Below are 14,028 nucleotides of genomic sequence, written 5' to 3'. Positions count from 1 at the left end.
CTTTTAAACCCATAAAATCCAATGTAAACTAATATTAATGACAATAATAATTTTTTTTTAAATGCCTGAGTTTAGGTTTTTCACAATTAGGGCACTGCAGTGGTACAAAAGAGTACTATTTGTAATTATGAAACTATGAAACTAACTTTTTTAAAAAAACAAGAAACATTTTCTTTGAAGACTTGTAAGTTAAAAAAAAAAAGTGTTTTAATACAGAGTACCTTGTGATGAAACACCATGATTCCTTAAGTGCAATAAAGGTCAGAGAAAAAAAGAAATTTCTTTCTTTTCAAAGACATTTAAAAATTTAGAACCAGTGTATCACAGAAGAAGTATATGGATTTAGTTACAATGGAGTTCACAGACCTGACAGCTTAGTGGTTGAAGTACAAATATTGCTACGGTGTGATTCTAATAAATAGCTGCTGTAAACTACTTATAATAAATGACTTTTGTTTTAAGCAACTAAATTTGGGGTGGTTTGTTACACAGCAAACCTAGCTGATACAGTAGTGTTGCTGATAGAGACTCTTCCAAGAATTGTGCTCTGCACACACAGACTCATTTGGAAGCAAACTCTCATTTGGACCCACCGCACTGTCTAAGAGTTCCCGGACTCCGATCTTCTCCATAGTTCGTGGTATTAGCTTCAGATTTAATCTCTAGGATGAAACTATTCTTTTCTCTAGACTACGGGAAGTCTGTGTAGCATATTAGAAACAATATTTAATGTAGACTCAAGAGATCTGGGTTATAACTTGAACAAGTCATTTAACTTCTGCAGGTATAACTTTTCCCATCTATAAAATAATGGAATCAGAGTAAAAGTAAAATCCCTAACACAGATGAAATAAGGCACCCCTGAATTTTTCTTCCACCTCCTCTCCACTTTCCTTGCAGGTCACTTAGTGTGACTTGTCCCTGCCTGTCTTTATTGCCACCTCCTTATACAACCGTTTTCACAATTTTCACACCGAAATAAAACTGAGGACTCATAGGATCAAAGAAATTACTAAATGGTAACATAAGCATTAAAAAGGTAGTATTTCTTACATGTTGGCCTTGGTTAGATCACACAGGTGGTTATGGTGCCCTGGTAAGAACGAGAGCAGAACTCCAAAGGCAGGTGCTCTGATCCTAGCACTGCCACTAACGCTTTTTTCCTGAACCTTTGTGGACTTTAACTGAGTATCTGTATCCGGCACTTGCAAATACTTTCGGTAAAACGGTGGTTACGTGATCAATGTTCACATGAAGTGCACATGCAGAGGGCCGCCTCCACCACAGCCATGTGCACAGATGAGCACATCCAGGGGCACCAGGCACCGAAGATTCTAGAGAAGCTCCCACTGCTGTGTTACGTAGGGGGAGGGGGTGGGGTAAGGCCCGGGGACGTCTGGAATGTCCAGGTGCTACTGAACAGTGTGGGGCCAGTGATCAAAGAGGTGGCAGTGTCACATTCTAGGAGACACGCAGGCATATTAACCAGAGGTTTTGACTGCACTGACTCCTGAGGTGGTTAAACCCCATCTGGTAGAAATGGACTTGAGTTCTGCTTTACTAAATTACATTTCATCACTGAAATGCTATACCCCCAGTGCAATCAATCAGAGATGCCACAGATTCATGGTAATTACAAGGAAGCTTTGATGTGCTGGTCTACCATAGGCACTTGAGGACGAACACCATCTAGCAAGTGATGGGTGGACAAGATACTCTCCACATTCAGGATGCTATATATGCTGCTCATTAACAAGGAACACAGGGGCTCTCCCAAGGTAACCAAATACACATCAAGCCCGGATGTCTACGAATGAGCTGTACGAAACAGAACAGAAAAGCTCGGAGATAATTCTGTCCAAATCTTCCCTGCTCTACATACTTATTTCCCAGTGTACAACGGCTTCCATGCATTAGACAGAAGACTTCCTGTTCTCTAATTAAGAACAGTGGAAAATCTAAGGTGTTCCAAAAGAAAACAAGGAGAAATGTCCAGAACCATGCATTTATTTCACTTGTCAATTCCAGACACTGTAATAAATGCTTTTGTTAAGTACTAAATCTTACCAGACTTTCCTGAGATTTAGTAGTAATTTAGGCAGTAACTAAATTACAAACTAACTAGAAAAATGCTATTTATGAAGAAAGGATGTCGTACATAAAAACCGTGTCAAGATTAGTGCCAAGAGAAGGAAATGTGGAATGGTAATGTTTATTCTCCTGAAGAACATGCATAAATGATATAAAACGTTATGGGCTGATTTTGTAAAATACCTTCCAGTAATGACCGGGCTTTCTATTTCAAATTTTCCAATGGACCAGTGGAAGTTTCAGTTAATTTATTTTCCCTGAAATTCTGTTCTTTCCCACATATCAATGCTTTTAATCATTCTAATGATGATTGCTTATTTTTTGCCTAAAAGAAAACTAGTTTAAATACACAGAGTTTTTAGGTCTATTGCCACAGAAGCTCATCTTTTAAATGGTTTATCTAAAAAAGATAAATCACAAAGAAAATAAAGACAAATTTGGTTAGAGAGCACTAAAACAAAACAGAAGGTCAAAGCTGGTGAGGGGGAAGAAAGAGGAGAGAAAAATGCCATTCCTAGAGGGAGACAGAGTGTGGGGATGGCTCCAGGGCCCTGTAGGGGGCGCTGTGCTCACTTCGAGTAGGACTGATGAAGCAATGAGGTGCCTGTTAGGGCTGAAGCAGTGCTGTGCCCTGGCTTATTCTGGAAGATAAAAATTCCCTGAAATGCTAGAAGAAGAATTCAAGGAAAAAGACAAAAAAAGAGAGATTCTAAGCATATGGAAAGAAAATATCAAAAGGACTATTCACGGGAAAATTCTATCCAGGAAGGTACTACGGATGCAGAATGGGGACTCTGATGCAGAAGGGGGCCTGGAGTTCTAGATCCGCGCTGTCCAACAGAATATTAACGCAGGCCATAAACACAACTTGCGCATGCAATTTTCAATTTTCTAGTAGCCATATTGAAGAGCAAAAAGAGGTAAAAATTTTAAAACATATTTACTGCAACGTATCTAAAATGTTTTCAACATGGAACAACATAAAAAAATTAATGAGACAATTTACTTATTTTCATACTAAGTCGTTAGAATCCTACATGCGGTGCAGTTCAAACCAGCACTACAACGGGGCAGCGCAGATCTAGATGCCCGACAGACTGTCTTGAAAGTCCAGTCATTTTACCCAAACATATCTTGATGGTGCTCCTTGTGGGTCACTATATTCAGAGACACAGGGTATGACTTTCTAGCTTCAACTTTTCGTTTCTTCGTAGTTTCAGGAAATTTTTCTTGAATTACTGTGTTTGGGATCTGCTCCATTCCTTTGTCTTTTTTTTTCCTTCAGGGACCCTTACCTGTCAATTGAATCATCTTTGCCAGTCTTTGGTATTTATCATTTCACTGTTAAATCTTTTTCTTCTTGCTTTGCGATGTTTTCAAATTGTCCTCTTTTCCCCCTTCAATTTCTCTGACAGCATGGTCTTTCTGTTTGCCCATGTTCCTTCTAGTTCAATCTTCATTTCTGAAATGACCTTTCATTTATAAATATTTCTTGACTTCTGTCATCTCATTTGAAATTTTCTTTAAATTGATATTTTTGTTCTTTCGTGTCTAATTCCAAAAAAAAAAAAGTCTTCCCGCTTGTTCTGGGTGTTTCTTTCTGGTTTCTTGCTTTCATTGCCAACGATGTTATTCTGCTCCTTGTTTACTTTTCCTTAAGCCTGAGTATGGGATTTGACCTTGGTGCCTTTTGGTGCTCATGTGTGGGCGACAACATGGTCTCTGATCTCTTAGGAAGAGGCAGGGGCTGGGACAGCTCCTCAAACATAGCAGAGCGCTCCCTCCTGCGCTGTTTTTATTTAGTGTTAAAAACCCGGCCTCTTGCTTTCTGAGACTTCCTGGCCCTGTTCCCTCCCCACTTTCAATGTCCCTTCTCTTTCCTTTCTACAGTCCCGATCCTACTCAGCTTTCATGCTCCTCAACGCGGTCCCCGCACCTGCTGAGCGGCCAGTGGTCTTCTCCTGGGAACACCTGTCTGCCGTGCGGGAGTTCTCCTGACCTCAAATTCACCAGATGCCCCCTGGCTCCCCTCCACCCTCTACTTTCTCTCACACAGACATGGGCCCCACAGCGGGTCTGGCGGCGATCGGTGGGCCTTCCCGAAGCTCACTCGTATCTGGGGCTCTCAGTTCCACTCTGTCGCTCATTTGTGTGGTCAACGTTGTCAATGTGGTTTTGGTCGCGTGACTTAGCTGTTCCCTTGTCAGGTGACGACTCGGGCAGACTGAAGAGTTATGCTGCCGCTTCTGAGAATCCTCCAAATACAAAATGCTACAGGGTGACACACGAGCTTTCCATCAGCCAGGCAATGGCGTCAGGTTTAGAGTCACAAATATGCAGGTACCGCTGGACCTTCGACAGCAGACCCGCTAAGTTTCCAAACGACTGCCGCGTGACTGAAAAAGAAATTAGCAAAACCTTTCTTGTACCTTGCACCTTACATCTCTGGTTATCAACTACTCAAAAAAAGAATCGCCGAGCACCAATTTGGGTTAGACATTCTTTTAGAAGTATCAGAATGTTAAAGATCCTGTCTGACTTAAAAGAGCCTGAGTCTAGAACCAAAAAACAAATTAATAAAATAAAATAAAATACAGCATGCTATGCAAAAATGGAAATATATATAAAAAAAGGTACTGTACAAAGTGAGATAATTTATTTTCAGAAGGGTAGGGAAAAGGGTGAAAACAGCAATGACCATCAGCCCCTCAAGAGCAGGTATGGTGTTTGTAACATGAAAGAAAACAATGCAGTAAGTGCTCATTAAAATGTTTTCATTTAAAAAAAGTATTAGAAACGTATATTAAATTGAAAAGGATAAAAATCAAGATTTTAGGTCTGAACACAAAGACCATTTTCCAAATAATTCACAAGTAGATTGTCTCACTATCAGTGTATTCAGACCTGTAAGTGATATTTAAATTTTTTTTTTTTAATGTTTATTTATTTTTGAGACAGAGAGAGACAGAGCATGAATGGGGAAGGTCAGAGAGAGGGAGACACAGAATCCGAAACAGGCTCCAGGCTCTGAGCTGTCAGCACAGAGCCCGACGCGGGGCTCGAACTCACAGACCGCGAGATCGTGACCTGAGCCGAAGTCGGCCGCTTAACCGACTGAGCCACCCAGACGCCCCTGTAAGTGATATTTAAATCAATATTCTTGATTACTTGCATCTGTATTATATAGGTTTATAAGATACATTTTACTGAAAAATGCAGGCATGAAATATACTAATCTCTTCGGAATGGTAAATGTTTACCTACACCTTTCCCCCAATTCTCTTTCAATTGACTTTTTTTTTAGTTTACTTACTTATTTTGAGAGAGAGAGAGCACAAGCAGGGGAGGAACACAGAGAGAGGGAGAGAGAGAGAGAATCCCAAGCAGCCTCCATGCTATCAGAGCAGAGCCCAACGTGGGGCTGAAACTCACCAACCGTGAGATCATGACCTGAGCTGAAATCGAGTCACATGCTTAACCTACTGAGCCATCCAGGCATCCCTATTTCAAATGACTTTGTGACAAAAGTATTTTAGTCTGACTGTTAAAAGAAATGCTGTTTTTCTCTCTGAGTAACTGAATATAATCGTAGTGTTATGAACAGCTCCCGTTTAATGAACATTCCCTATGCAGAGGGGCAGGATGCAGAATATTGTACAGACATGATTTCTTTTTACCATAACCACCCTGTACTGATTTTGGGATGGGGGTGGGGGGACTGGACACTAAAGCTCAGAGAGGTTAGGTAGAAGGTAACCTCTTAAGTAGAAGGTAACTCAAGCAGGAATCTGAAGGCTTCCTTTTCCTAGATAGAAGTCACACTAGAAAGCATACATCAGAACAAAGATACTCAGGTTAAAAGTGTGCTACAGGTAGTTGGCAGAAATGCAAGTTAAGGCTTTGACAGTCCTCTGGTGGTTCCGTGGCCGGCGGCCGGGGTGCCTGGCCCCTCCCTTGAATTTGCTGTGCTACAAAGCGCAAAAGCACTCAGCACAATCTGCACTGCTTCTTTGTTCTAGGCCCTTGTTTTCACTTTGTTGCTTTCAAAATCCCCAGCAGATGTGACTCAGAGGATTTGGTATCTTTACTGGAGCTAAATAAAATCATACGCTATAGATTTTGGCCTCTCAGTCTTAAAAAGCAAACAAACAGGAGTTTCTCAAGCAATTTCCAAACAGGAACAATTATCTTTCATTGTCTTGCATTCACTTGTGAAAAAAGCATCGAGGTCCCTTTGTGATAGTGCCTTCCTCCCAAGAGAATGTGACCCCTCAGTCGCTAGTATGAGTATTTCATAATGACTCTCCAGTAAGTTTGGACACTCTGTCAGGCTGACCACTGATTTAAGAAAATGCATTTGGATATTACAACATTCCAACATCTTCAGGGCTGTGCTGTGAAGCAGATGCATGAAAGTAAAAACGACTCTACCATGTTTCACATCAGCAAACCAGGGAGAAGGCCTCATACACAGGCATAAGATAGAAGGGGATGACTAATGGACAAAATAACAAAAACATTCAAGCCAGGAGCCAATAGTACACATAAGACAAAAGCCATTTAAAGCAAGTGTAGTCCACAATTTAATTGCATATTTTCTAATCAATATTCGCCACACCACTGTGCTAAATGACAGAGCTCAGTTCCTGTGATAATCTCATCTCAACTTTGGCACTCAGGAAGCAGCACGGATGAGGAGTGATTTAGGCAGCGGCTCACAACACGCTGCTTATGCTGCGGAAAAGGTCATAATGGTCAAGGACCTGCTGGGTCAAAAGGGTCAAACCAAGAAGTGACACTTTCAGTTGTAAATAGGCTAGTGTCAGAAAAGAAAAGACAAACGTTGGTGAGGACGTGGAGAAACTAGAACCTTGTACGCTGCTGGGGGGAGAGCAGAGTGGCCCAGCGCCATGCAAAACAGCATGGAGGTTCCACGAAAAATGAAAAATGGAACTACCGTATGATCCAGCAATCCCACTTCTGGGTATTTAGCCAAAATAATTAAAATCAGTATCTTAAAGAGACGTTAGCGTTCCCACGGTCGCTGTGGCGGCACTATTCACAATAGGCAGGATGTAGAAACAACCTAAATGTCCATCAACAGAGGAATGGATAAGTAAAATGTGGTATATTGACAGACAATGGAACATTATTCAGCCTTTAGAAAGGAGGACAATTCTTCAAGAAAGGAGGACAAAGGAGGACAATTCTGTAATAATATGGATGAACCCTGAGGACACTATGCTAAGTGAAACAAGTCAGTCACAGGAAGACAAATACCGCATGATTCCATTTCTAGGATGTATTTACAGGAGTCAAACCGATAGAATCAAGGAGTGGAATGGTGGTTGCCAAGGGCGGGAGGGGGAAAGTGGGAAATTGCTAATCAATGGGCCTAAAGTCTCAGTTAACAACATGAGTGAGCTCTAGTGATCTCCTGTTCAACATTGTACACACAGTCAACAGTGTATTGTACACTTAAAAATTTAAGAGGGCAGGGGCGCCTGGGTGGCTCAGTCAGTTAAGTGTCCGACTTCCAGCTCAGGTCATGATCTCATGGTTCGTGGGTTCAAGCCCTGTATCAGGCTCTGCGCTGACAGCTTGGAGCTTGGAGCCTGGAGCCTGGAGCCTGCTTCAGATCCTGTGTCTCCCTCTCTCTCTCTGCCCCTCCCCTCCCCTACTCTCTCTGTCTGTCTCTCTCTCTCTAAAATAAACATTTAAACATTAAGAGGGTAGATCTTACCTTAAGCTTTACCACAATTAAACTGAAAAACAGAAATAATTTTAGAGACCAACCCCCCCTCCCCCGCTCCGAAACTACCTTGATGCATCAACTAAACTGAAGTCAAACAATAAAAAAGAGCAAACAAAAGCTTTTCTTCTTCAAATGTTTGAAAGCATCACATCACAAATCCGGATTTGGTTCCCTTTAAGCACCTATATTCTAGATGTTCTCTAACAATTTGGAAGATGAACAGTGAAGGGCTATCAGTCCCAGAATAAAACAAGGGGAACTAAAATAACTACTTTTCCGAACGGGATACTTGGCTGAACCAAAATAAAGACAAAAAAAATCCACGGAATTTCATCTGGCTTTTGAAGAACGGGTACTATCACTGGCATATTGAAAGGGGTGTTTGGATTCTATAGACTTTCTACCTTATGGTTTTTATCTGAACGCCCACGGCAAGCCTCCATCATTCTCGTCAGTTCCTCTGGCTGCAGCTGAGGGCCGGCGTGAGCTAGAGGGAATGCATGTGAGAGTGTATGGCACAGGGGCGATGAGCAACAGCTTTGAAACTCGGCATATCCTGAGTTCAAACGTTGTTTTCTTTGCTTATGAATGTAACGATCCTGAGCAGGTTACCTGACCCCTCCGAACCTCAGTCTCTTCACCTATGAAGTGGGCTAGCAGTCCTGTTCATCTGGCTGTGAAGGTTAAATGAAATTCTATCTACGTGCCATGTGCCTGGTGGTTGTTTTTATAAAATGAACAAAATATATTTGCTACATCAAGTGTTTCAGACTTCTTACTGATACTTGCTATGGAGAAAATTTACCAATGCCACACCCAACAACAAACGTTTGAGTTCCCAGCACTGAGAGGGAAAGAGTCCTGACTTTGAAGAGGAATGGACAGAGGACCAGACATGCAAATACAGCACGATCTTAACTGCAGAACCTAGGAGCACTCACATGGGTGCTCGTTTTGTGAGAATTCTTCGCTTGTTGGTACGTTTTAATTTTTCTCATGATAAGATGTCAGGGAAAAAATTTAATGCAGAAAGAAGAATTACGAGATTATAAGAGAGTCGAACTGAATTTATAACAGAACACCAAATTAAGATCCTTGAGCGAAAACACTCTGAATGATACCAGAACCGTCCTGATTCCTGCTGAGACTCAGCCAGGGAGATGAACCACGTCACTCACGTGGAACCCGCGTATCTGGGTCAGCATAGTAACAGGTGGATGGGAAGACACACTTAGATCTAGCCAAGACTATTATCTCACGCTTGTCTCCACCAGCACGCAGATCTTTCATTTCCAGGTCACTGTTTTCCCAATCAATCAAGAGACTAAAAATAGAACAATGTGCTAAATTCAAAGAGCCACGGTGTACCATCACTGAAGATACGGCCACTGCTTAATTAAAGTGAAAAGACATCCCTTTTCTCCTCCCTTTCTTCCTAGCTTCTATCATTTTACATAGATTCCCATATAATATTTCCTTTGATTCCTTTGGGTTTTGTTTTTGTTTTTTGAAATAAGCTTCCATAGGAAATCAAGACTAGGAAGTCAATCGTGAATTCCTCACATGTAAGCCATCTGTCCTGGCAGGACACCCAGAAAATGACCCACAAATACAGGCTTCATTTCTCAAGACCTCTCCAACTGCCATTCCTGGAAGACCACGGAAGACTTTGGTGAACAGTGCCACAGAGCAAGGGAGTCCCGTGATAGTGCAAGAGATCCAAGTTCAAATAATTATGGCAGGCTTAGACCAGAACCTATTTTTAACAATGTAATTTGGTGGCGCCTGGGTGGCTCAGTTGGTTAAGCATCTGACTCTTGGTTTCAGCTCAGTTCATCATCTCACAGTTTCGTGAGTTCGAGCCCTGCACTGGGCTCTGTGCTGATATCGTGGAGCCTGCTTGGGATAGTCTCTCTCTCTCTCCCTCTCTCCCTCTCTCCCTCTCTCTCTCTATTCTCTCTCTCTTTCTCTCTCTCTCTCTCTGCCCCTCTCCTGTTCATGCTGTTTCTGTCTCTCTCAAAAATAAATAAAAACTTAAAAAAAAACAAACCACAATGTAATTTGGAAAAAAAAAATGACATCCAAAAAGCCTTATGTAGAGAGAATGTTTTCAAGGGTTGGTGATTGCCCAGTAAGCCTCATATTCATTATCATCGTTCATTTTCATTTATAAGAATAAATTAATATCCTTTTAAAGAGCAAAATGTTTTTTGTGTTGTTCTTGAGATTCTGATTTATAGGGAAGAGCTACAAACATTTGGCTTCTAAGAAATGTACAGCACCATAGTTCTTTAACCTCAATGCCATTTTCACCTCATTTACTAAAGAACAGTGTGGCTCACACTGTTCAGGGCTAAAGCAAATTGTAATCCAGACCTCCTAATATTTCTCTTTTCCTTTATCCTCGTCAAGGACTCTTATCTAAACCACTTTGCCTCCTGCTGTGGAAATGGTTTATATTCTTAAAGGTTTGCTCTCAAGAGGGGAAAAAATGGTACTTAACCACTAACCACAGTAGTAAAACGTCAGTAATGTGATATTGCCAGCACCCACACACGGTCTATTGCACATAAATTGTAGTCCAGATGAACTATACTTTAATAACATGATCCCAGGGCTCCGGGGCCACCACTGGGCCAGCCATTAGCAGTCACAGAGCTGGGATGGAAGTCTGCACAGTGATAATCACCACCATGATTCAGTGAGCGCCTACTGTATGCCAAGCACCGAGATCAAGACATTACTTAATGTCTAATTCTCACAACCGCCTGCGAAGGTAGGTACTACGAGCTCTACTTTACAGGTATGGAAAGCTTGGCTCAGGAAGGCTCATCAAGATCACACAGGAATTCGGCAAACCGCCTTGCCTTCCTGGAAGCTGCCGGTGGCTCTGCAGCCAGAGTCTGTCCATTTCTTTTTTTAAAAATTTTTTAATGTTTAGTTTTGAGAGATAGAGACAGAGCGTGAGAAGGGAGGGGCAGAGAGAGAGAGAAACAGAATCTGAAGCAGGCTCCAGGCTCTGAGCTGTCGGCACAGAGCCCGACGTGGGGCTCGAACCCACAAGCCATGAGACCATGCCCTGAGCTGAAGTCGGGCGCTTAACTGACTGAGCCACCCAGGCGCCCCTAGAGTCTGTCCATGTCTAACGCCACTGTAGTAAGATCTTAGACAAGATAGCTACGTCCCTGAGCCCCAACTGTCTTTGTGAACAAGACTGAGGAGCAGACCAGTTGCCCCACAGGGCGCTGCCATGACGGTGAGGTGAACCACACGGGGGATTGACCCGCACCACCCGTGTGAGTGATCAGCACCAGCTAAGGAGAGAAGACAGTTGCTATGCTTTTGTGTCTTCCTGGCAATTCCTTCATCCTTAAAAACTCCCAGGGTTTTCGCTACCCCAACCCCCATCCCCCACCACTCATCTGTATTTAAAACATTGAATACTTCTCTCTCAGGACACTATGCATTGAGATGTTCAGAGGTTTTGGCTGGGAAGCAGGAAAGAAGATGGAGACACAGAAATAATGACCCTGACCTTGTAGTTTTCAGTTTTCTCTAGCTCCTCGTTCCTTGGCTTTTCTTGGTACCATCATATTCTACACATGCTTACTGTCCATCCTCTGCGCAATCCGAACTGTGGATTTATTTCTCCGTCTAAGGCAGAAAGTTATTGAAACCCTGTCACCCAACCCACTCCTGTCTTCAAGTACAAAACACCCCAGATTTAAAAGCTATGACTATGTTAGCCATGGAGGTACCACACACCTTTCTGTTTCCAGAAATACAGTCGTGTGCAGATTATTTGTCTCAGCTTCACCTTGTTGTAAGAACCACTCAAACTGATATTCCCCGCCTCCCATCCAAATAGGGAAATGAGCTCTTCAGCTGATTTCTAAGATGGCAAAACAGCTTCGCCACATAACTTGGTCTCCTTCTGCTTGGTTCTGAATAACCCCAAACAGCTCTCACTATATCTATTCAATCGGCAAAAGTCACTCTATTTTTATCCCTTGTGTCCGAATAACTTTTACACTGAGTTCTAAAACCAAGATGCGGATGTAGTGCTGTGTCATTCTCGGCACACTTCTCCTGAATAGCTGTCCCTGAGTCGCCGATTCGTTCAGTATGCGGCATTACTTAGTACCTGCACTGTGCCGGGCCCCTGAGACACAAACACTGAGCCAAAGCAGACGCAGTGCAAGCCCTCAGGGAGATTATAGTCTGCTGGAAGAGACAGACCCGTGCTGAAAAATCACACGATCACGGCAAGTGAAACAGGCGTGAGAAAGGACAGGGGCTGACCCAGTCAGCAAGGTGCAGCGGGCTTTCTCAAGCAATCCTTGAGCTGAAGAATGATTAAGGGTCAAGGAAACGCAAACGGGCAAGAAGAGCTTTCTAGAGAGACCTGAAGAAGGAGCATGGATGGGTGAAAGGTGGCCAGTGTGGCCGCGGTGCAGAGACGTTAGAGAAACTTGCTGTGAGCTAAAGCTGGAGGCGCGGGTGAGGGCCAACACAGATCCCGCGCGTCTCCTCTCTGTGCCACAAACATGGGAACGTGCTGAAGGGTGGTGACACGATCTGCTTTGTATGCTGACTGCGGTGGGGAGGCTAGATCCCCGCAATTCACGGTGGCAGGAGACAAACCAGTCAGGAGGCTGTGGCAGCGATCCAGAGAAAAGATCACGGCAGCCCGGTCCAGTCAGGTGACGATGAAGGGGAGTATTCTGAGGGTACATCGTGGGCAGGACCAGGTGTCAGGACCATGCTATGGGCTGCGCGTGCGTGAATTCTCTCTGAATTCTCAACAACACCCGTGGGGCAGGGGTTCCTTCTCACATTTTATAGATGAGAATGCAGAGGCATGTAGGGATCTGTCCAAAGTCCAGGTGGGAAACAACAGAACCAGAACCTGAACCCATGGTTATTCAACTTCAAAGCCAACTACATAAGTACCATCTAAAAAGTAGAAATACAGACAGAAAAAAAAAATACTATAACAAAGTTTCAAAACTTAAAACAAAAGCCTCTCCACCTACTTCACTAAGGTGCCAAGGGACGAGCCCCAAAGGCGAACACGATTTTAGGTTTTCCTTTACTAAAATGGACTCTCTTTTGACGTGTTATACTCGCGGAAGGCATACCTATTTCAACATATCGACTCGGTAAGTCCCTCATTTCGCTGGCATGCCGCTCCTTCACTGAGCAGATCTAGAAAAGAAATTCACAGGTTCTTTCATTCATTGCATGGAAAAGACGTAGCATGTCATTCACTACAGGACACTTTCGTTAAACTGGCTGTGTAGCACGGAGATGGAACGCACACAATCGACTTCACTGATAGAAATTAATTTCAATGACATATAGCAACCATTCCTTAGGTTCTACAACATTAGTAAATGTAAAGTCTTATTCAAGGGCAATGAAAGAAGAGAAACTGTAATATCGTTTTAAAACGTTTCCAATGACCCATTCTCAGCAACTCTACTTAGGGACTACTTTTTTTTAATTTTTTTTTTTTTAACGTTCATTTTTGAGAGAGAGAGAGACAGGGGAGGGGCAGAGAGAGAGAGGGAGACCCAGAATCTGAAGCAGGCTCCAGGCTCTGAGCTGTCAGCACAGAGCCCGACGCAGGGCCTGAACTCACAAACCATGGGATCGTGACCTGAGTCGAAGTCAGACACTTAACCGACTGGGTCACCCAGACGCCCCAGGGACTATTTCTACCATCGTCCAAATAAAGTTCTGCCCAACGGTGAATCTGGGCAACATCTGCGTTAGGGCTGTGTTTCTGATTATATATTAGTCATTTATTTCACTGTTGCTAAATTATACTTTGTATAAGTGGCATCATGCTCTTCTTCTCTCGAGTGGCTTTTTATTTTTTATCTTTCCTCTCAGGTGTTTTAAAATCAATGTATTACGTACTTTAAATCAGGGTTGGCAAACTACAGCCTGTCTTTGACTTGTCTTTTTATGATCTGTAAGTTAAGAATAGTTCTCACATTTTGAAAGGCTAGAAAGGAAGGAAGGAAGGCAGGAGGAGAAAAATATTCAGCAGAAACAGTATGGAAGCCCACAAAACCTAAAGCACCTGCTACCCCCTACAGAAAAAGTCTGCCAACCTCTATTTTATTTTTTATTTATTTAAAAAAAATTTTTTTTAATGTTTATTTATTTCTGAG

General features: G+C 42.7%; 1 protein-coding gene across 1 annotated transcript in view; it reads right to left on the bottom strand.

Moving 5' to 3' along the window:
- The window catches only part of VPS41 (VPS41 subunit of HOPS complex), a 185,954-nt gene that overhangs the window by 57,651 nt on the left and 114,275 nt on the right, over nucleotides 1-14,028 (bottom strand). The window contains exon 10 of the mRNA XM_007094790.3: nucleotides 12,988-13,054. Within this exon, the coding sequence (XP_007094852.1) occupies nucleotides 12,988-13,054 (67 nt within the window). The remainder of the gene's footprint in view (nucleotides 1-12,987; nucleotides 13,055-14,028) is intronic.

The sequence above is a fragment of the Panthera tigris genome, chromosome A2 (genome assembly GCF_018350195.1).
Source record: "Panthera tigris isolate Pti1 chromosome A2, P.tigris_Pti1_mat1.1, whole genome shotgun sequence".
In the NCBI taxonomy this organism is placed as follows: domain Eukaryota; kingdom Metazoa; phylum Chordata; class Mammalia; order Carnivora; family Felidae; genus Panthera; species Panthera tigris.
The sequence above is the reverse complement of the archived record's forward strand: the minus strand, read 5'-3'. Positions and strand labels throughout refer to the sequence as shown.